The following is a 23,654-nucleotide window of genomic DNA, read 5'->3' on the forward strand; positions in this document are numbered from 1 at the left end:
ATGACTTGTGATAATAAATACTACGTTTTAGTGGAACCCTTGAGTGGAGGTCAAACACTGGGCCAAAGGCTTACCTATCCTTTCATTCTCTCTTTATGCAGTCCCAGGAGGGAGGAGGACAGGGACCATATGCCCATTTTATAGAAAAGGGAACTGAGACTCAGAGAGGTTGTCACTTACTCAAAATGTCCAGCTAGAAGATTCTTGGCCTGGAATTATAACCCTGCTTTGACCCCAAAGCCTGTGGTTTTCCATATTATAAAACTTGTTATAATAATTTATAATATAATCATAATAATACTGTAATCAATATAGTATTTAATGTGGAGCAGGTATAATTATAATAATATAATAATTAATATTTGTTATTAATAAAAACACTTCCAGTAACTATTATTCCATTGATAATAATGGCAATGAATGGCTGTTTGAATGAATGAGTAAACCAAGTGAAGGAACTAATCTCTCAGTTGTAGCAGATCTCCATCACTTGAGGATTGATTTCATATGATAAATAGCCCAATGTCTGGGAGAGAAGTGAGTCAGGCAGATGGCCAAGGAAGACCACTTGAAGTTAAAGACCCATGTACCCTACAGTGGTGGGCAAACTATGGGCTGTTTTTATGAACAAGGTCTTAGTGAACACAGCCCCGCTTGCTTGTTTATGTATTGTCTGTGGTTGCTTTCATGCTACCACGGCAGAGATGATACAGCCCACAAAGCTGGAAATATTTGCTATGTGGCCTCTACAGAGAAAGTCTGCTGATCCTGGGTTAGCACGTGAGCTCTGCAGAGCCAGGGTTCACATCCTGGCTCTACTACTGCCCTCCTTTGAGTCCTAGAGCAGCTGACTTAACTAACCTCTCTGTGCACAAAGTGAGTGCTCAATAAACAGCAGCCACCACCCTCACACTCATCCTCTTCAATATTATCACTATTACCATCACCATCATCATTACCATCATCATCACCATCATCACCATCATCATCACCATCATCATCATCACCATCATCACCATCACCACCATCATCACCATTATCACCATCACCACCATCACCACCATCATCATCATCACTATGTCATTTATGTGGCCATCATGGAGGCAGGTCCCTAAAAAAGCTACTCCCCTGTGGTGCCTCAGTGTCCCCTCATCCTCATCTTATTGCTCCCTGCTGCCCTAAGGTCAGGAGAGGGCAATTCGGGGTGGGCCTGGTAGAGGGAGCTTCCTAGCCCCTAGGCAGGCAGCCTCTCCCTGCTTAAGCTGCTTTTCACGTCCTGACTGTGGCAGGAAAATCTACTCCAAAGTGAGGGACAATGGCCCAGCCGTGGCTTCACCCCCGCTGCCCCCCTCTCCTTCAGGCCCAGCCTCTGATGAGAACAAAGCTGGATTTTAATAATCCCCTTGGCCATCTGCTCAGGCCTGCCTGTGGGGACTTGCCTACCAGCACCCCTCTCCTCCCAAGGTGACCCAAATCTGGGGGAGGCCAAGCCCTCCTGCATGCTCCCCTGCCTCATCCCGCTTGTCCCCCAGCCTCAGGCTTGACCCACCAAAGGCCCAGCACAGAAACGAATGGCTCTAAGCACCTCTATTTCAGCAGAGGACCAAAGGCCCGTGGACAGCCCAGGAAGCAGGGATCTTGGGGGACAGTGTGGGCAACTGTTGAGCTGCTCAGGCCCGTCCCTCCCAGATCTGTCTCTGGACACAGCCAGGACCCACACCAGGACCCTCGTTTAAACTGGGGTGTCCCCTGGCACTCTCTGAGGCTGGATTGGCTCCCTCAGCGGGATTAAGCAGTGAAGGGTGTACCAGTGAGTATGGGAAACATTGGGTTAAATGACTGACTATTCTCAGCACAGACGGGTTTCTCACAGCCTTTAAAATGCTAATGGGCTTTATGAATGGGGCGGGGAGTGGAAGGAGTGAAGAGAATAGGAAATGTTTCTCCAATTCCCCAGAACACACAAGCCTCCCTCACCCCCATCCCCACTCCATCCCAAACCTCAACCCCACTCCCACCTCCACCAAGGGCTTCTGGACCAACTGGTGGCCATCAGAACACACACTTTGGGAAAGGCAGTTTTATGTCATCCCTCCAGTTCTTTCTGGGGTAATTTCTGGCCTCCTCAGCCCCTCCAGATCCCCTTGCAGCTGAGATGGGGGACAGCAGCTGGAGGGGGGTGGCCACAGGGCAGTGAAGGCACGACATCCCTATAAACTCTGGCCCTAAGCTGGTCACCAGGAGTGACTCCTGACCAGCCCAGGGTCTGTGCCCACCCCCAGCCCGGATCCAGTGGTGTCCCTGGCCAGACCAAGAGACTCCCTGGTCAGCCTCCCCAGCAGCAGAGCCCACAATCGAGTCTGGTTCTGCTAGAGAGCATGGTATTGAAGCAGGCTTTTGGAGCTAGAATACTGGGCTCAAACCCCAGCTCTGGCACCTACCTGTGGAGTGATTTTGGGCAAATTACTTAACCCCTGTGCCTCAGTTTCCCCCTTGGTAAATTAAGACAGTGGTCAGTAAACATCACTTACTACTATTATTGTTATCACTATAACATCATCATTCTGCCCTGTCCTTAAGCCACTGCCACATGCCCACTGCCAGGGTCCCATCTGGGCTCACCCAGGCAGGGGGAAATGGTGCCCACTCTGAAACCAGGCAGACACAGGTTTAATTCCCAGCTTCTAGTCCCTGACCAGCCGTGGGGATGTCGAGCAAACTGCTCTACCTGGCTGAGCCTGTCTCCTCTTATGAAGAGGATCGAATGAGGGGTTTCTACCTTCCCTCCTCTGCCTCCGTCACACACTCGGGGGCCTGGGGAGTCCTCCCTGGATCGAGGGAGCATCCAGGAGACAAGGCACATGGCTGTGCTCTCATTGTGTCCCCCTGCTCGTGTCTACACTGTGAACTCAATGAACACTTTCATATTAATACTATTCATCATGATAATATTCCCTAACTCCTCGGAAGTAGCTGCCAGGTGCCAGGTATGTACTTTCCATACACTGACTCATTCCCTTATATGAGTAAAGGAGGGAGGGAGGCAAGGAGGAAGGAGATGCTCTGAGCCTCGACCTCGACCTTTGGCAACTTCTGCCCCTCCTGGGGTCCCAATTCCCCAATCTGTGAGATGGGAGAGCTGAGGACTTGGACTCGATGACCAGTTCCTTTCTCCTTGGGCCTTCTAGGTCTGCAGCCACGAGAATGTGGTTTCCCCAGAGAAAACGCCTCTCCAAGCCCTCTCGATGGCCCTCCCTACTCCCCCTGTCCCTCCTGCTCCTGAATCTGGCTCAGAAGCTGGGAGAAGCCTTAAGACATGGTGGGGGTGGGAGGAGCCCACTGGCTCCCAGGAGGTCTGATTAACCAACCCCCTTTTACCATTGTGCCCAAGGAGGCCAGGATGGAAAGGACCTGCTTGTGTCAGCAGGAGAAGTCCTGCTCCTGGAATGGGGCCCCTGCTTTTGCTCATCACGGCTGCCTCGGGGTCAGGGACACTTCATGGAAGAAGCACCACTAGGCGGCTAAGAGCAGCGCCCTGCAGGCAGAGAGGTCCTGGACCAGGACCGGGCAGCCAGGGTGAGAGCCCTGAAGGAGGAAGCAAGCAAGAGGGAGAGTCTGCCTCTCGGCACCCCAGCTCCCACCCCTCCCCCACTGCTGCCTGATGGGGCAAGAGGCGGCGAGGGGGAAGCAGGAAGCCGTGAGGGGCTGCGACAGGCCCCACTTCCTGCCTCACCCCAGAAAAGGGGAAGGTCTCACAGCCTCGTCCCAAGACGAGGTGAGGACAGGACAGGACGTGGGCAGCGGGTTTCCCCCTCCACACTCCCCGGTCACACACTAGGCGTTCAGTGCGGGGAGCAGGGTACCTGAGGGGAGACACTGTGGGTGAGACAGTGGGGAAGGAGAAAGGCAATGGTGTGATCTGGGAAGGATCTCCCCCAGGGGCTGCGCAGAAATTCTGGGCTACTCCCCTGGGGCTCAGAGAGCCCAGGTAACTTCCTTAAGGTCACACAGTTGGTCAGTAATGAAGCCAGGAGTTCCACCTACGTGGTCTTACCCCAGAGCTCATCTAGGAGAGAGCTTCTGGTGAAACCCCAGATGCTAGGATTCAAGGACATCACAGCTCATCAACAGTAAAGGAGGCTGAGCCTGGAGAGGGCAAGGTCACTGCTCCAGGTCACAGAGGGACCTTGAGGTAGAACAAGGAAGGACCAGGTTCTCCTAACCCCAGGGTTTCAGGAGGCAGGAGGCAGTGGCTGCTCTTGAAGATTATGGGAAAGTGTCATCCTGGGGAGCCCGGGCCGCACCTCCACCCGACAGGGCCCAGTACCTTGGCCCCGAGGCGCAGCTGGTCAATGGTGTTCTCGGCCTCAGCATACTTGGTGAGGAGCTTGTGGTAGTCCTCCTGCGGGAGAGGGAGGCAATGCGGTCACACACCAGGCCCCTCCCTGTGTGAACCCTCGCAGAGAAACCACCCCTCAGGGGTGCCTCTGGGCTCCTCTGAGTGGAAGAGCTCAGTGGTGGTAGTTCCACAGACCCCTTCAGGCTCACCTGCAATACAGACCCCCACAGCCAAGTTCTGGAGGGATGGAGGCAGCAGGACAAATCATCCATCATCCCTTCTGCATCCCTGACAATGGTCAGGGGCGAGGTCCCTGGGCTGGTTTACCTTGATGCGTAACCCCCATCACGGAGGATCCTAGCTACTTGCTTATTTGTCTGAATTCCCCGCCCACATCTCTCTTCTCCACTGCTCTATTCCCAGGAGTTAAGTAGTACGTGCTTAATAAGTATATTTCAATGGCTGATTGAATTGTATAAGGGTCCCTTGGTAGGAAAATCAAAGACTTCAAAAATCACAGCTGCATTTACTCAGAGTCACTACTTGCCATAAACAAAACTGAAGAGGTTCTTAAAACAACTCATCACAAGGGGAAAGGCAAAAACAAGTGTCGCTGGTCGCTTTGAAGGAGGCTGGGGAACTGGTGCATTGTTCTGAAAACTGGTGATTAGTAAGACAGAATCAAACATTTCTCCTGTCTTTCCCACGTGAACGAGAGACCTTGGTAACCAAATAGGTGATGGGGGAAAGTTTTACTTTATAGAAGATTTCCAGCAAATAAATGGGGAAGGAATGCTAGAGTTAGGATACCATACTTTGTCACTCCCAATGCAAGCCCGGATCGGGGCAATGACAATCAGTGGCCATTAACACCACAAATGGAAGGCCAGCAGGCAGCCCATGCCTTCTGAGGGCACTATCTCTGATGGGGTCTTGTTAAAAAATCCCTACCTGCGTGGAGCTCAAGATCTGGAGGGGAAATAAACAGCCAATTACAACCCCCAAACAGCTCTAGCTCTAACCGGGCAAAACACAGGACAAAGAGAGGACAACGGAACATATGAACAGATACCAGAGGGTGCGCCAGCAACCCCCAGAGTGCGGGAGACTCTACAGGACAGACTGGTTTCCTTAATAAATAAATTACAAGGAAGAAAAAAAAGACAAAAAAAAAAAAAAAAAAAAGACCGGGTTGGGGAGTGGTGGAGAGAGACTTGAAAGGCACACAGACCACATACAATATCTGAGCCATGTTTTGGATCCTGATTCGAACAAACTGAAATAAACAAGCCATTTATGAGACAAAAGGGGAGATGTGAACAGTGACTGGACGTTGGATAATTTTCAGGATTGGCGTTAAGTTTTAGGCATGCTGATGGTATGGTTACTTTTAAGAGAGATTCCTTATCTTTAGACATACACACTAACCTATTTGGGAATAAAATGATTTAATGCCTGAAGTTTGTTCCAAAATACCCAAGCAGAGTGAGTGGGGAAAGAAGTAAGGCCATAGATGAGAAAGGCCGCCGGGGCTGGGTGATGGGTCCGTGGGTGGAAGTTGGGTGTCAGGTACAGGGGGGTTCATTATACTATTTTCTCTCTCTATGTGTTTTTAATTTTTTGTAGCAGAAGTTAAAAACAAACAAACACGGCCAAGCCTTGTAGCATGAGTGCAATGGCTGCTCTTCTTGAGCAAAGAAAGGGCTTGGGACTCTCTTCATCCGTGGAGGCACAACCCTCCCTTCACCAGCAGGGGGCTCCTGGCCCAGCCCCGAGGCCCCCCACCCCAACCAGCCTCCAGTCCAGACCAACAGGAGCCTTGATGTAGAAATGAACCTGGCTTACCTGGAGCTGATGGACCAGCTTCGTGGCTTGTTCAGGTGTCTGAAATTCTTGGGGTACCCTGGTGATGGGGTGGGTAGGAGGTGGATCCTTCCCAGGGCAGACTTCTCCGCTGCTCAGCAGCACCTCCCGCACAATCTCGGCAGGTGACTTGAAAATCAGCGGCCTGGCAGGACTCTCGGGCAGCCTGCTGTGGCTCCTGGCCTTCGGGGGGCGGTAGCTCTCATCTTTGGGGAACTTCACCCGGGGTCCTACCTTGGAGAAATCAGGGAGTGGGTAGTTCAGCCGCCCCCGGCCATACTTAGGGGCACCAGAAGATGAGTGACCAGCCAGAGTGGCGCCTGGCCTGGGCGGTGGCCTGTCCTGCCGAGCTGGCCCAGGTGAGGGATTCAGGGGGCTGATGGAGCCGGTGAATCGGGAAGGGAGCGGCTTAGGTGATATCCGTGTCCGTTTCCAGGACTGGTCCCCGGGCTGAGGGCAGGAGAGGCTGGTAGCTTCTCTCCTCCATCTGTCTGCAGGACACTGGAGGCTCTGGGCTGGAGGTGCTGAGGACTCCTGGAATTCCGTGGGGGTTACCAGAGCAACGCTTCCTCCAGTTCTGTCGTTTGGGTTTAGGAGGTGGTGGCTGGGGCTCTGTGGTAAAGATTCTGCCAGGGCAGGGGGCTGGGGGACATCGGTCTCTCCTTCCCAGGTAGAATCGAGACTGTCACTGGGGTGGTTGAGGCTCACAGTTCCACTGCTCCAGGACCTCGCAGAGCTGAAGTCAACAGTTGGGTTGACCTCAGAATGTTCTGGAAGTTTGTCTCCACTGGCTTGATTGCCAGAAGCCACCCCGCCTGTGGGCTGACACCACCCCAGAGCCATGGGGCTGGTGTTCCCATTGCCCCCCGAGCTGAGATCGGTCTCATACCCCAGCCTCGGGGAGCTCTCTCCAGCTTCCTGGACCTCAGCACCTCCCAGGGTCTCATCTGGCTCCTCTTCAGTCATGCCAGGTTGAGGGTCCTGCTGGGGGAGCCAGCCGAGAGGCAAGTTGGAACTTTCAGGACTGTCCACATCCTCTGCTTCAGACTCTGGAAAGACAGGTCATTGCTTAGTCTATACCAGGGCTGGACTCAATTTGTCACACTACCTAGGTCATTTCACCCCTCTAGACCTTCATTTCCTCCCTCTGGACCTTCATTTCCTCATATGGTGATGGCAAGAAGCCCGGTGACCACCCCCCCAAATATGGCCAAACACTTATCTAACACCTCCGCTAGTTGTCTCAAAGGTCCTCCAAACTCAAACCTGCTTGTCCCCTTAGTGTTTTGGGAAATGGAAACATCATCCCATCCTGTTGCACAAGCCAGAAACCTGGGAGGCACTTTGCCCACCTCTCCCCCTAACCCCCACAGTCCAATCTGTCACCTGGTCCTGTCACGATTACCTCCTATGGTGCTCTCAAACTCACCTACTGCTCTAAAGTCCAGGACCACCAGTTTTGCCCGAGCTGACATCCTTTCTTGCCTGGACCACTAGAGCAGTCACTTAAAAATCTCAATCCTCATTCTTGTCGTCCACCTGAAAACTCATCAATATTTTCCTGTTGTTCCCAGGAGAGAGCTGAACCTTTAATACGGTCCTAAGGCCCCTGTCTTCACCCCTCATTAGCTTTTCTGATCCATCTTTTTCCATGGTCCCCCTCAGCCTCCCCCTGCTCTAGCCATCCACATCCTCTCCCACCACAGGGCCTCTGGACGTGCAGATCCCTCTGCTAGGCTCCCCTCTCCCTCCCTTTCCCTAGTTAACTCCTAAATGTCCTTCAGGCATTTGCTCAACATTGACCTCATCAAAGGAGTCTTCTCTGATCTCCCTAACTTGGGTCAAATTCTCCCTTCTATAAGCTTTCATATGACTGAATACCTCGACTTTAAACTACTTACTACAGCTGCAGCTTTCCATTTATTTATGTGATTGTTTCATTAATACTTTCTTCCCTTGCTACACTGTAAGCTCTGTGAGAGCAAAGATACTGTCAGTTTTTGTTTACTGCTGTATTTACAGAGGAGGTGCTTAATATTTGTTGCCTGAATGGAAAGAAGGAAGGAAGGGAAGGAGGACAATAAGGTATGCAAAGCTCCCAGAAAATGGGTAGTTGTAATGATTACGTAGTAGAAGCTCAACAAATATCCATTCATCCATCCCACTCACCCATCCATCACCCACTCACCCATCCATCACCCACTCACCAATTGATCCAATTATCCATCTTTTCAATCATCCATCCATCCACCATTCACCCATCCATCCATTCACCTATCCACCACCCACTCACCTAATCATCCACATCATCTATGCATCCATCCATCTGCATATCTATCCACCCACTCATCCATCCATCCATCCATCCATCCATCTATCCATCCATCCATCCATCCAGCATTCATCCATCCATCTATGCATCATCCATGCAGTAAATGTTTATTGAGCACCTACTCTGTCTTATTGAGCACCTACCCTGTATCAGACTCTGGCATAGATCCAGAGTTTCATGAGATACAGTCAGGGCACCACCAGGCACAGACTCTTCTCTGGCCAGATGCACCTTTGTCATAACCCTTACATCACTCTTTGCACCCCCATGCTCTTCCCCTTACCCTCGGCACCTCCACAACTTTCAACTCCTTAAAATCTCCTTCAGTATATCTCTCTTGTTTACAGAAGCATACTTGAAGCCCAGAGAGGTTAAGTAGCTTGCCAAAGATTATGCAGTGGTTCAGAGCAGTCCTGGATTTAGAACCAAGGTCCCAGCCATGCAGGCAAATTAGTCTCTGCTGATGGAGGCTATGCAGTGGGATGAAGAGAGCTGGCTCTGGAACCAGGCAGCCCTGGGTTCAATCCTAGATCTTCTGATCCCTCACTGGGTGTCTTGGGCGAGTACTGGCCTCTCAGGCAATCCTTACTCTACCTGGAGGCTAGTCTGTCCTAAGTGGCAGAAGGTGTTGAGGAAGGAAGGAAGGAGGACGTGGCTCTCGTCCTGCCCAGCCCTATGCCTGGCACACAGTAAGGGCCCAGGACGTGGCAGCAGCTGTTACATCACAGCAGGGGGTTACCATGTGACCTCAGGAAGAGATGCCTCTACCTTTTCATCCCAGTGCATCCCAGTCACCATTCCCTTAGGGAGAGCTCAGAAAACGGCTCCTGAGTGGGTAGCTGTGGGCAAACCCCACTTTAAGCCAACCTGGCCAAGGAACTTTAGGTCACTGCACAATCCACTACCAGCCTGATGGCTTCTCTGCCACCCATGGGGGACTGCCTGATTCACAGAATCGTAACACAGGGACGTTTCACTCATATGCCAACACAACAGGCACTATGTAATCAGATTCAGTGGTATTATCACGACCATTTCAAAGGTGGGGAAACCAATATTTGGAGAGAAGAAGGAACTTGGAATTTAGGAATTAGCTAGGAATTTAGTATCAGTTGGTCTTGATGCAAAGAGAACAGTTATTTTAGAAACCAAGGGATGCCATCATTCTCGTGGCTAACTGGGATTTTTAAAAAATCTAAAAAATGGGCATAACCCCCAGACCAAGCAATTTAAATTACTGAGGTTATTATCAAATCGAGTGTGCAAAGATGTACTAATGACATATCTCTGCATTATTTATAAAAGCAAAAATCTAGAAACTACCTAAATGCCTAGCAGTAAGAGGATATCCACACCATGGAATTCCTACACAAGCATTGGAAACGACCTGTGGAAGAATATTTGATAAGCTGGGATGGTGTTCATGTCTATTAAATTACAAAAAAAGCAAGTTACAATATAGTTTGCAGAATACTCTTCCATGTTCATGGTACATTTATATATATGCACATGAAAAAGAGCTGTATAATAAGTAATACGTATCTGGATGGTAAGTAATTTTTAGTTTTTTCTCTTTTGGCTTGTATTTCCTGATTTTTCTGCAATGAACAATATTGTTTATATAATTTAAATCTTTAAATTTTTTTAAATTATAGGCTTCATAGATTTTAATTTTAAAAATTTCTGAAACTCCCTCTCACTTGCTGCCTCCTGCCGGAAGGTGGGATGTTTTGGGAACACCACTGTGGGGTTGTGGGGGAGTAGGTCTTACCCTCTTCTGCAGACCCTCCTGATTCGGGATCCCGGCACCCACCAGGCTGTGAGTCCGGGCCCCACTCCAGTGGCTGCAGGCACTGCTGGGCCCGGCGGAAATCCTCCAGGAGCTCAGGGCTGCTGGCCTTGGGGAAGGGCCCCTTTTCCCCCAAGCTGCGTGTACTCCCATCGGCATCCTTTCCCTCTTCGGCCCAGGCCCAGCGCCGCCGCTGCAGTGGCCCCTTCCCCGGGCCCGGCTCGGCCCAGCAGACCTCCATCCTGGAGCTGGCCATGCGGCCCAGCCTGTGTTTCACCTGGGCCCCTTCATCTTCAGGAGGTGGAGCTGCCCCTACAGGCACCAGAGTCCCGACCGGCTCTGCTCAGCACCAGCCATTCTTCTTGTGGCCTGTCGGGGACACAATCAAGGGACAGCATTAATCCTTGAGCCCCCTGCTTTCTTCGAAGCAGAAAGTACCAGCAGGAACTCTGCAATCAGACAGCCCTAGTTCTGCTCCTGGCTCCACCCTTGTGAAGCTATGCGACCTTGGCCAAGTCACCCTGCCTTGGATTTCTTCATTAGAAAAACTAGGGGGAAACTCAACTCTCCCTCAAGAGTTTTGTGAAATCACCTGAGATAAAGAGTAAGGAGCCCAGAGGCTGGCACACGGCAGGTGTCCCATGTGTGCTGGGGCTCGTTACCGTGAGCCGGGCTCCGCGCACGGGTGCTGGGGCACAGGCCCTGCTCACACGAGAACTGAGGGCCCAGGAGGAAGCAGACAGACAACCAGCAACTACAGATCAAAGTGGGGGTGATGGGGAAGCACGGGGAGGGCACCCGGGGGTCCAGCGCAGGCCCAGGAGGTCAGGATACGTCCCATTCAGAGGCTGCTTCCTCTGGGAAGCTTCCCTTACACCCCTTCAGTAACAGTTCAGATTGTGCGGGACGGGGGATGGTGAAAAGAGATTCCAGTATCCAAAGTAATTGAAAAGCAGGTACTTGAATAAACACATGTACACACGTTCCTAGCAGCACTATTCACGGTCGCCAAGGGGGACATAACCCAGATGTCCATCAATGGCTGAATGGACAAACAAGTTGTGGTCCATGAATACAACGGAATATCATCCAGACACAAAAAGGAATGGAGCACTGACAACACATGCTGCAAGGACCAGCCTCAGAAACATGACGCTAAGTGAAAGAAGCCAGACTCAGAAGGCCACACACTGTATGACTCTACCTAGATGCAATACCCAAAATAGGTAAATCCATAGCGAGAGAAAGCAGACCAGTGCTTGAGCCGGGGGAGGGGGGAGTGGGGAGTGATTGCTGAATGGGCACAGGTGTCCTTCTGGGATGATGAAAATGTTTTGGAACTAGATAGAGGTGGTGCTTGCATAACTTTATAAACACACTAAATGCCACTGAATTGTTCACTTGGATGACTGAATAAAGAAGATGGGGTATATATGTACAATGGAATACTGCTCAGCCATAAAAAGGAATGAAATAATGTCACTGGCAGCAACATGGATGGACCTAGAGGTTATTATACTAAGCAAGTCAAACAGAGAAAGACAAACATCATATGTATCACCTATATATGGAATTTAAAGAATGACACAAATGAACTTATTTACAAAACAGAAAGAGACTCACACATATAAAAAACAAACTTACGGTTACTGGGTGGGGAGGGGGAAGGAAGGGATAAATTGAGTCTGGGCTTGGCAGATACACTGTGCTATGTACAGAACAGATAAACAACAAGGTCCTACTGTATAGCACACGGAACTATATTCAATGGCTTGCAGTAACCTGTAATGAAAAAGAATATGTATGTGTGTATATATATATATATATATATACACATATATATATAACTGAATCACTATGCTGTACACCAGAAACTAACATGAAACAACATGGTAAATCAACTATACTCCAATTTTAAAAAATAAGGCAAAAAATGGTTGCTTTTAAGTTATGTGAATTTCACCTCAATTTAAAAAAAAGAACATTCCAGGCAAGGGGACTATCAAATACAAAGGCCTGGAGCCAAGAGGGGGGACATGGAAGTGGCTTCAGGATGGCTGTGGCGGTATTGGGGTGGGGGCTGAGGCTCTGACAGCAGAGTGTGGGCATGGAGAGGCGGTGGCCAGATCCAGGGTCGGGGGGCCTCTCAGGTCCTGTTGGGGGGTTTGAAGTACATCTCTGGCACGGGAGAGCAGGTCAAGGTATGGTTAGCAGTTTCTCTCTGGCTGCTTGGGGAGAGTGAATCAGAAGGGAGAGCTTGCTGCAGAGGGAACTAGTTGTGGCAGTGGGAGGATGGCTGGAGAAGGGCTCCTCCCTGCCTGCCTGTTAGCCTCTCCTCCTTTCCCTCTTCTCCTTCCCTTCCATCTCCTCTCCCCCTCCTCTTATTCACCCTCTTGCTATGACCAACACCCCCCAAACACTTCCTCTGAGCCCAGGAAGCACAAAGCTTACAGAGCAGCAGGATGGTCCCACCCAAGATGCTCACACAAGGACCCACACTCCAGGTGAGAACACTGAGGCCCAGAGAGCGGAGGGCCTTGCCTGAAGCCCCAGCTGGGTCAGCACCAGGCTGGGGTGAGAGGTCACCTTACAGCCCAGGTCCCGGCTCTTCTCTCCATGCTGTAGAGACAGTAACTCCAGGCCTCCCGGGACAGATGTGGCTGTGTTTGTCCCTGCAGCCTCGTGAGCAACTGGGTGGTCAGAGCCTCGGTTTGCACAGTTGAGAAAAGTCAGCAGGCTACTATTTCTGGATAGAAAGTTCCCCAGGGATTGGCTGCTGCCTTCTCAAGGGCTGGGGTAGGAACAGGGACTAACATTCCCCTCCTTCTGGCCACAATCCTTGCTCCTTAGGGTCTCCAAGGCCTCAGCCTCTTCCCTCCACTCAGCTTTCCTCCCTCCTCCCAGAACTTCCCCCCACCCCCGATCACCCTGTAAGCCTCCCCACGATCCCCACCACACATGCTGGGCCCTCTCTGTGCCGGCCCAGGCTACCTGCTCTCCATCTGTCCTCTCTGCAAACAGGTAAGTAGGTCATAGGAAAACTATTTTTTCAAATCCAAAAACTAAAGCTCAGCGTGAAATAGTGACTTGGCCAAGATCACCCAGCTGGTTAGTGACAGTAAGATTGGAAACTGTCGATTTTGGCCTAGGGAGTGGTCTCCAGTTTTTTTTTTTAATCACACAACTCATCACTAAAGACATATTTGCTCATATACCTAATATATGTATTTCTTATATACATGCATTCTCACACAAATATATTACATGTTTTTGAGAAATATATATATATATCCAAAATTGAATTTTTAGAAAGATACAATAGAAAATAAGTATTTTAAAAAAGAAGCTCTAATTCTTGCTTCCCACAACTTCTCAGGGGGGGCCTGTAGCCCTCTTGAAAATTCCTGCCAGTTTGAATGCTCCTAAGAATCCTTTAAGAATTCAACACAAAGAGAGCTGGACTCAATGGCCCTGGGGTAGGGCCCAGGAATCTGCATTTCAAACCAGTGCCCTAGGCAAGCAAGCCCCACCCTTTGACCTTGACTGGGCCTTCTGGATCTTGCTACCATGGCAGGTGTGCGAGGCGCCATAAGCCGTTGCTTTTCTCTTTCTGAAACCTCCGCCAAGGAAGGGGCTGGGGGAGGCGTGTGGTTTTTTGACTTTTTAAAGGGCTTTTTTCTAGCCACGCCACAGAGCAGCCTGCCCAATCACAGAGACCTCAGGGTGCACAAAGAGGAACATCCTGTCTCCTGGGATGACTCAGTTGTTACAGAAATCTCACTGTGACAAGGGGAAGCCACTCATCAGAGGCAACTGTGGTCACTGGCTGGAGTTTTGCACATGCTCCCCAGGGCCTCCAACCTATGAGACTTTCCTGAGCAAAACCTCTGCCTTCCACACAAGCCACAGGGCCCAGGACCAGCTGTCAGCCAGTCAACAAACACACACGAGTGCCAAGCGCGTGCTGACCTCATGCTGGGATGAGGACACCTGCTCATGGGGCTGCTGTGAAAGAGAAGCAGTCAGGGTGTCCAGAGACCAGCTTCTGGGCCTGGTGCTGCTGCTCCACTGTGAACCGCTGGGTTTAAGTTTTTCCCTCTGTAAGATGGAGAAAACGCCACCCGCCCTTGCTGCCACAGGGGAGAAGCGCCCTGCTAGGGTGGGCTGGGAGGTAAGAGATGAGACTATGTGAACTTTGAGGTTCCTGGTTGATTCTCTCGCTTCTAAGGGCCACAGCCTCCTCCTCCCTGAGGTCCCACTGCAGAGTAACAAAGCTATATACTGAGCACCTACTGGGTGCAAATTAACTTTAAAAAAACCCTATACCTCCTACTATGTGCCAAGTGTGACACAGACATGAGGAACAACAGACAGGAGTAAAAGTGTTCCAAAATTTCAAATGAGGGTACAGAGGGTTACTGAAGACAGAAATATTAAGTTGGGCCTGAGAGACAAAGAGGATTTGGGGGAGGAGAATGAGGGAGGGCATTCCAGGCAGAGGGAACAGCATAGGAAAAGGCACAGAGGTCTGAAAGTATGAACAGACCTTGGAGAGAGCTCGGACAGGGGTCCTTGAATGGCGGCCAAAGGCAGGGTGGTTCTAGTCAGCCTTCTTGAGGGCACAGGGCTGCTCCCGAGGGTGAAGGTCCAGCTGTATGAGCTGGAGGCTGAGCCCAGGAGAGCCCCCTGAGCACTGAGTCCCCTCAAGGGCTGGGCTGTCCTTGTGGGGCTCATTTCTCTGGGGCTCAGGGGCCCTGCCAGCCGTGGAGAGATTTGCCCCACAAGGAAGCACCACCCACTCCCCCCTCCTTTTGTATGCCTCTTCCCTCCATCCACACCACCCCTGCCTCTGGCTCTCTCATGGGTCTACGAGACCCTTGTAGTCTGTCTCTCCACTTCCTAAGTGGGTCGGCCACCCTCACAGGGCTTCCCTGCCCCCCTCAGTCCAAAACCGAAGACCCTTCCCTTTAAGGCTCAATCCCTGGGTTCTCCTCTGCCACCTTCAGCCACACAGCCCACTTCTGCCTCCTCGTGCCCTCTGAAGCCTCTCACTATCCAGCCAGGGCTCTCCAAGGTGCCCCCACTGCTCCTCCCCGGACCCTGACATCTCCCAGGTATGGAAACTGAGTCGCAGAGAGGCGGCTTGCTCTCACAAGACCTCACAATCAGGAAGTGTGAAACCCGGGGCCTGTGACTGTGAAACCAAGTCCATCAGACTTGGTGGGGCGGTGAGAGGAAGGGGAAGAAAGACTCGCCCTACCGAGTGGCAGGGCCCCTCCAAAAAGGCTGGGCTTTGCAGCTCAGAGCCCCAGACTCAGCTGCCTTCCCTGATCAGCGAGCGGGCAGGGCACAGACCTGCAGTTCTCAAGGGCTTCCCACCAGCCAGCAGTGTAGAAACCAGTCCCTCGGGGAAGCATCAGCCACTTCCCCCTCCGGATGTTCCCCTTGCCCCCAGCTCTCTCCCGCAGCAGAGGCCAAGGAGAAGGAAAAGGTGGAAAGGTGCCCCTCACTGCTGTGGACTCTTATCCCACCAGCCTGAAGGGCTGGGCCAGGTCTTCTGCACCATCCCTGGCTCCTCTCCTGCTCCTTCTCTTCAGGAAAATGGGCCACTCTTTAGTGGGGATCCCCCTGCTGCCTCCTGGCTGCTCCTCACCTGCACATCATGTCTGGGGCCCCTTAGCAGCCCGTGGGACTAACTCTCCACGTGCAGATGAGGACACCTCAGGCACAGAGTGGGACCAGCGCTTGCCCAAGTTCACAGAGATCAGAATCAGAGCTCAGATTGGGATCCGGCATCCCGAGGCTTGAGGAAATCCCCCTAAAATTCACCCTGGCCCCGGGGCCGGGTTCCCCTAAGCCAGAGAGAAGTAATGCAGCTGCCACAGCTGCAACTTCCTGGCTGGGCTGGTCCAGCCGCCCAGACCGTCCCAGAGAGCCTGTGACTGGCCCGTCCAGCGGGAAGGCGGCTCCCCCCAGCCCGCCCTCCTCCGCTCCCTTACCTCTCTCTGGATCCACCACCATCCCGCTGACCCAGGCTCAGGGGACCTGCCTGTGAAGTCTTTGTTCCAAACCTGGGGAGCCCCTGCCTCCTCGGAGCCCTGGCCCGCCTCCAGGCCGCTCTGCCAGCGCCAGCGCTGCTCACAGACAAGCATCGCTCCGCTCCCCACCTCTCCCCGCCCCTGCTGCGGCTGGGCTGCGGCCGCCTCGCCTCGGCAGGAAGCGCCCAGCCTGATTTCCTACAAGTGTTTGTCAGAAGGAGGGGGTTTGTCTGCGTGCAGAGTGAGAGTGAGCAGAAGGAGCTTAACCCCTTGCTGGCCCTCTGTGGGTCTGCGCCGCTCAGGAAAGGACTTCTGGAAACCTCCAGTGTCAGAGCTTGGAGCCATCTCAGCAACTGTGGACAATAAAGCCCAAAGTAGGTGAGAGGCTTGGCCAAGTTCACACAGCATGCTGAGCCTGGAAGGAAGCCTCCAGCAGCCTCAGGCCTCTGAGAGCTTTCTCCTAGCGCCTTCCCTCCAGGGCATAACCTTGTTCTAGTCTCCCTCTCTCACTAGGGCACAGTGCCCAACTGTACAGTGGGAGCTCAGATTGGATGCTTGCTTGGCACACTGCCGGCTCTGACTCTCTGCCCTGTCTGCCAATATGCGACCCAACACCTCAGGGAGGCTGCATCGATTCCTGCCATCCCACACACTGTCCTCACCCCAAGCTGGGACTGTAATTACAGTGGGATTTTCCAGGCAGCACAGAGGTGGGGAATTGGCTGATCATGTGAATTTCCCCTGTTATTCCAAGGGCTCATCAGATGGCAAGCTGCCTTTTCCCAAGCCCCTCTCATTCCATTCATTCATCTGACAGAGACTTACTGAGCTCCTATAGTGTGCTGGGTGCTTTTCCAGATGCTGAGAATATGGCAGGACACAAGACAGGCCAAGCTCTGGCTCCAAGACACAGACAACAAATAAACATGGAGAGAGATGTGACCAAGGCGGAGATGAGGTAGGTGGTGATCCATATCCCAGGTTGCTCTCTGTTATCCTGATACCCAGGACTCACCCAGACCTACAGACTTGGTCTTTGGGCATCAGCGATTTAAGCAGGTTACTGGGAGAGAATCTGTAGGTCAGAAAGTGACGGGATGGAGATGAGGGCTTGAGGGTGGCCAGAAAGGTCTCTGTGAGAAGGTGACATTCAAACAAGGGACTAGAAGGAAGAGATGGGATGGGCAGGAGCAAACCACAAGAAGAGCTCGCTGTAGGGTATTCTGGAAGGGCAAGTACAAAGGGCAAGATAAGACCCAGTTGGGCTTTCTCTGAGGCCAGCGAGGCTGTGTGCCCAGAGCAGAGGGAGCCAAGAGAGAGAAGCAGGAGCCAGGACAGAGGGGTGGCCCCACCTAGGATCCAGGGAATCTAATTCAGGAAACCAAAGAAAAAGGAAAAGAATCTGTCCTCTGCATTGTCCAAAAAGCCCCCCAGGTAATTCTGATGAGCAGCCAGGTTTGGGAACCACCCGTGTAGGAGAAAAAAATGCATCTTACAGTCAGTGCAGACCTTGGTTCAAATCCCAGCCCAACCTCTTACTAGCTCTGTGACCTGTGAAGCTTCACGTCTCCAAGCCTCAGTTTCTTCATTTATAAAACAGGGTTAAGAAGAATAACCACCCCACAGGGCTGCTGCCAAGATCCCCTTGCAAAGTGCAGAGCCAGGGGCCTGGAGCATGAAAGAATGAATGAATGAATCCTCCCAAGGTCAGTTTGTGAGTATCTGGCAGAGCTAGAACCAAATGCCCTCATCCCAGTAATCACCCCACCCTCTTCCCGCCTTTTACCCACATCTGGCTGGCGGGGCTCTACCCACAGCCCCAGCCAAACGTGGAGCAGAGCCAAACCCTAATGAGGCCCCTCCCTGCCAGCTCTGGTGACCATGTGGTCCATTGTGTGAGGGGCGGGCTGCCCTGACACCCCGTCACTCACTCACCCTCCCTCCCTGGTCATTAACCCAGGCAGCACTGCCATCAACGCCAGGTGGCTGCTACAGCCAGGCACGCCCCATGACCCCTGGATAACCCAGACCCCGAGGGAAACAGCCTCCTATGCACCCTATTCCATTTCATTGACACCCCAGTCTTACTAACCCTCCTCCCTGCCTTTGCTTGTGTGGTGCCCGCTCCCGGCAGGACCAAATCCCACGTCTATCCAAAACCAAGCTCATTATATTGCCACTCTCAAAGCCACCTTCCTCAGCTTGGCCCACCTCTCACCCACGTGCACAAGCCAGAACCGACCATCATCCTCTCCCTGACACCCCATAACCAATCCATCATTAATGCCAATTGATTTTATTTCCTAAATCTCATTAGAATCTGTCTCTGCTTCCCCACATGGCCTCCCATAACAGCCTCTCCTGGAAAGCTCTTGGGTCCCTCCAATCCATTCCTCACACTGCTCCAAGGGTTCTTTCCAAAACAGAAGTATCCAAACACGGCCCTTCTGTGCTTAAAACACTCTGTTAGCTAGCTGCCCGATGCTCTGGGAAAGATGAAACTCCATAGCCTGGCTGCCGCTCCAGCCTTTCCCCTCTCAGCAAGCTCAGGCAACACGGGGCTCTTTGCTGTCCTGGGACAAATGTGCGGTGCTCCCCCTCGTCACCCAACCCCCACTCCTTCTCCCTGGTGACTTCCAGACAGCCTGCAAATCCCAGCTCCTCGTGCCTTCGTGGGGGCCTCACCATTTGGAATTGGATGTTAGATCTGTCTGCCTGACAATTGGGAGCTCAGTGAAGTGCTCATGTTATGTCCCAGTGGCCAACACAGGCCCTGACACAGAGAATAAGCACAGGCAACCCATGCTGGACCATCTGCTGAATCTAGCCAGTCACCCCAGCCTGGCTTGCGGCCCTTACAACAACCCAGCAAGACTGGCCTAACATCCCCATTTTACAGATGGGTAAACAGAGGTCCCAAGAGCCCCAGCAACTTGCCCACAGTCACAAAGCTGCTAAGCACAGCTAGAGATTCAGACACATGAAGACCCAGCTCTTAGCCACCATGCCTGGTGCTCACGCCGTGTACCCTGCAGAGATCATTAATAACCCGGGCATGATAAAACCAAGAGTGGAGCTTACTACCAGCTAACTACAATCCACTAAGCCAAGGTTCTAACTCTATAATGAGGCTCTGGTTCCTCACAGGGCCTTCTGGTTTTCTAAGGTGCTTTCTCATCCTTCATAGCACCAGATGCTTAAGAATAGCCTTGGGAAGTGGGCGGGACAGGGGTAGGATTCCATTGCACAGGCCAGGACACTGAGGCCCAGAGATGGGGAAGAGATTAGTTCCTGGACACCCAACAGAAACAAAAGAGCAAACAAAAACCTTTGACCACTACGGCCAGGGCTTGCTTCCATCAGAAGCTTGCCCACATGGGGCTGCGTCTGCACAAGCCTGCCAGTCCTTACCACGGGAGCCTGGGTCATGACACGCTAACATTTCTCACCCACTTTCCCACTGCGCGCCCTCCCCTCTCCCTCCCTCCATAGTCATTTTGGAGCCCCACCTAAGTGCCTGGCACATTAACCAGACTGCAAGATGAGTCTGTCTTCAAGTCTTCCGGTGCCACCCAGTACATGGCCCTGGACCAGGATGGGCATCGCTCGCTGATGTGATGAGCCCTGGAGAGTTACTACTTTAGATGATGTCTTGAGGCCCAGGGGGCACCGTGGGGCCACCAAGCTTCTTGGACATCCTGGGGGAAACCAGGGGCTGGTGCCTTGAGGATTCATGGGGGCTGAAGGCTCTTATTTCATCCTCGGCCCCTCCCTGAGTGCCCCACATCTCCTTTCCCTGGGGAAGAAAAATCCACCCTGAGGTCACACACTCCTTTCCGCTCAGGGGCTGACTTTACCCCGTTGTTAAAATCCGCAGGGGTGTGGGGGTGAGGAGGCAGGAGGGGACCCAGAAGAACCGATGGAAGCCTGGCTTGGGAAGTGGAGACCCAAGTTCCAGCCTGAGTGACATCAGTCAGGCAAGTGCTTTTCCCTCTCTTAGCTTCGGAGCCTCAGGGCTTAATGAGATTATCTCTGAGGTTATCAGAAATGACCTTCTAGCACTAAATCTCCTGGGTTCTTTGATTCCACTTGCCCACACAGGCAGCAACACCGTGCCGATGGGAGGCTGCAGGGAGCAGGCATTTAGGGCACAAGGGCTTTGTTAATAGAAAGACCTCAGGTTCTCTCTTGAAAGCTGTGTGGCCTTGGGCAAGTCTCTTAACTTCTCTGAACCCCAGATTTCTTATCGGTAAAATAGGGGTAATACTGACTTTACAGGATCCTTGGTTACTGAGACTATATACCTCAAGTCCTGGCCAGTGCCCAGCTGGCACAGAGTTCATGAGCACATGACTTTGGCCATATCCATGAAATGTTCATATGGCCTGCTCCTTGCAAAACTGAGTGTAATTTTCCTGGCTCTGGAACTTCCCTAATATCAGCCACAGCTCAAGCTTTGAGTCCTTTACACAAGTGGAGAGAAAGGCTGCTCTCTCCCTGTGACCCTTTTCCCTGAGGTCCCCAGATCAACGCTGGGGGTCACTGACCCAGCTAGAAACTGTGTCCCTACCCTGACTCATTAAGGAGGGGAGGAAACAGGCCTTCCTTAGCCAACTGAAACATGGGTTATGAGGAGGGTGTGGCCATAGTGAGGAACACACACACCCACACCCTCAAATTTATGTTCCTTGGAAAGAATCAAACAACAGCAACAAAATGTGCATATGCTGGGGATGCATGGCTAACAGCAAAACTTTATTGCACACATATTCTGTAAAGGCCTTTCCATGGATTAGGATCTCATTATTTAATCTTCATGCCAATCTAAGGAGGTGGGGATTATTATGCCCATTTCACAGGAGAGCATGCTGGGTTTGAATCAAGCCGTCTGAATCCAGACACTACAATCTTAGTCACTTTGCGACTGAACCTTAACAGTAGGTGAAAAGGTTGGAAACAACCTCAGTGTCCAACAACAGGGGATCATTAACATAAATTATGATACTTCCACTCAAAGGAATATAATGCAGCTATTAACAGTTGAATTGTAGAAGAATATGAAGTGATGGGAAAGAACTGTGATATGTTACGTGAACAAGTCAGTTATAAACTAATATATATCTAGTTTGAGTCCATTACAGAAAAATACAGTAAAATACAGAGGAAGGGAAGGGAAGGAGGGAGGGAGGAAGGGAGGGAAAAAGAGAGGTACTCCAAAATGTTCACAATTATTCCTATTAGGTTAACAAACTAAGGCAAGTTTACTCTTTTTCCTTATGTGTACTTTCTAAAAATAACAGTTGCTTTAAAAATAAGAGTAAAATGGGGTGGGGGTATAGCTCAAGTGGTAGAGCGCATGCTTAGTATGCACTGGGTCCAGGGTTCAATCCCCAGTGCCTCCTCTAAAAAAATAAATAAATAAACCTAATTACCTCCCACCCACTCCCCCAAAATAAGAGTAAAACAAACATTAAAAAACAAAGCCAAACAAACAAAAGCCACCACCGTACACTGTATAGAGCTCCATTCTGGTGAGAGCGCGGACACGGCCCTCCTCAGTTTCTCCAACTATGAAAGCTGGGAAGAGTGGTTGGGCCCTTTGAGGGTCTTTGCAGCTCTGACATTCTGTGACATTCAGGACCCCCATCCCACACTTTCTCTCTTCCTCTTTTTAGACTCTGACACCATGTGCTTTTTCACAAGGAACATACAGCCATTACACAACATGTAGGATTATGTGCAGATCACAAAAAGGAAAGCAAGCAATCCCAGCCTTAGCCACTCACAACGTCTTGGGACACAGCATGTGTTGTCTGATTGGAGCCTCATAATCAGGCATTTAACAGATAAGGGAAGGCCCAGAGAGGTTACACAACTTGCCCAAAGTCACCCAGCACATCAGGGGCAGAGTTGGATATGCACCCACAAGTAAAACATTACCCTCTAAATGAATCCTTGACTTTGGGGGAGCTGAATGCCCCGCTGGACCTCTAGGTCCCTCCCAGTCCTTGATCCTTGGCTGCAGTCTCAAGACTCCAAGAAGATTCATAGCTGGGCATCCAAATCTGGCTTTGATCACTGGTCCCTCCCCTATAGATTAGGCCCAGCTCGGGGTGCAGGGTAATGGGAATGCTAGCAAGGATCTTGGGGGCTGGCACAAGACTACCCCTCGGAGAGGGGATCTCTCTCTGCAGCTGAGCTGGAGTTCAGCTGACACTTGGGAAGGATGATCAGAGCCAAGATGGGATGGAAGGCTGGAATGGAGGAGGGACTGAGAAATTTAAAATGTGAAGGTTTGGGGGCAGAGATGCCTGGGTCTAAATCTGGTAGTTCTGAACTTAGATATGTTTCCAAACCTCCCTGATATCCTCATCTACAGACTGAGGGTAACCCAGTCCTCAGGGACATGGCTGTAAGGTAATAAGACAATTTGCTGGGCTTAGCTCACAGGAGGTGCTCAGAAAACCAGGGGTGCTGTTAGCTTCCTCCTGGTCCCCTGGTCAACTAGTGCCTCTTCCCAGAGCCCCCACCCCAACTCACTCTCCAATCTCTTCAGCACATGCTGCTGGATAAATCTTCTTAGAGCATCATTCTGGCCAAGCCTTTCCCTGCTTAAAGACCATCAATGGCTGCTGTCCCTTTCAGGTTAAAAGCCAGACATTTTGGCCTGGAATTCAGGCTCAGAATGACCTGTTCCCAAGTCAGAGGGCAGCTACATTGCATCACTCACATCACAGACTAGGAGCCTCATCTTATAAAAGCTTCCTTCCAAAATCCCACACTTTACGGGAGCTGTAGTGGGGCATAAGTCTTCTGGCCTGGCTTTCCTGGGGTTTCCTACATCACCAGGAACCCTCCAACTTCTGACTACCATGGAAAGCAAGGCTTGTCTTCTAGCATCGAACAGCCTTCACATGCAGCTCTCATGAAAGGAAGAAAGAAAGAAAGGAAGAAAGGAAGAAAGGAAGAAAGGAAGAAAAGAAAGAAAGAAAGAAAGAAAGAAAGAAAGAAAGAAAGAAAGAAAGAAAGAAAGAAAGAAAGAAAGAAAGAAAGAAAGAAAGGAAGGAAGGAAGGAAGGAAGGAAGGAAGGAAGGAAGGAAGGAAGAAAAGAAAGAAAGAAAGAAAGAAAGAAAGAAAGAAAGAAAGAAAGAAAGAAAGAAAGAGAAAAAGCCCAGAATTGCGGCATTTATTAATTTCCATAGTATAAATACCCTTACTATGGTCAATTTCAGTCTACCAACATGGTATCACTGAACACAGCACTGGGAAGAGATCCACACAATCAGCTCTCAG

The 23,654-nt window shown here is 51.2% G+C and overlaps 1 protein-coding gene and 1 long non-coding RNA gene across 10 annotated transcripts in view; one reads left to right on the top strand and one right to left on the bottom strand.

Moving 5' to 3' along the window:
* AKNA (AT-hook transcription factor) overlaps positions 1–23,654 on the bottom strand; it is a 52,927-nt gene that overhangs the window by 27,039 nt on the left and 2,234 nt on the right. For 5 of the 8 annotated variants that reach the window (XM_064490443.1, XM_064490445.1, XM_064490444.1 and 2 more), the window contains exons 1-4: positions 16,323–16,462; positions 10,306–10,692; positions 6,185–7,251; positions 4,328–4,402 (exon numbers count right to left, since the gene is read on the bottom strand). In XM_064490443.1, coding sequence (XP_064346513.1) covers positions 4,328–4,402; positions 6,185–7,251; positions 10,306–10,579 — 1,416 coding nt within the window. In that variant the 5' untranslated portion in view covers positions 10,580–10,692; positions 16,323–16,462. Of the gene's footprint in view, positions 1–4,327; positions 4,403–6,184; positions 7,252–10,305; positions 10,693–13,861; positions 13,973–15,976; positions 16,130–16,322; positions 16,463–23,654 lie in introns of those variants that run through there. The other 3 variants (XM_031450274.2, XM_064490442.1, XM_031450272.2) reach the window with 3 other exon arrangements.
* LOC135322302 (uncharacterized) lies at positions 16,405–23,415 on the top strand. Of its 2 annotated transcripts, none has more exons than XR_010382790.1 (3): positions 16,405–17,319; positions 17,962–18,067; positions 20,239–23,415. It is a non-coding gene; the product is annotated as an uncharacterized LOC135322302 (long non-coding RNA). The 2 variants fall into 2 exon arrangements; XR_010382789.1 differs by lacking the exon at positions 20,239–23,415 and having other exon boundaries at positions 16,405–16,735; positions 17,220–17,319; positions 17,962–18,615.

This window comes from Camelus dromedarius, chromosome 10 (assembly GCF_036321535.1).
Source record: "Camelus dromedarius isolate mCamDro1 chromosome 10, mCamDro1.pat, whole genome shotgun sequence".
Lineage (NCBI taxonomy): Eukaryota > Metazoa > Chordata > Mammalia > Artiodactyla > Camelidae > Camelus > Camelus dromedarius.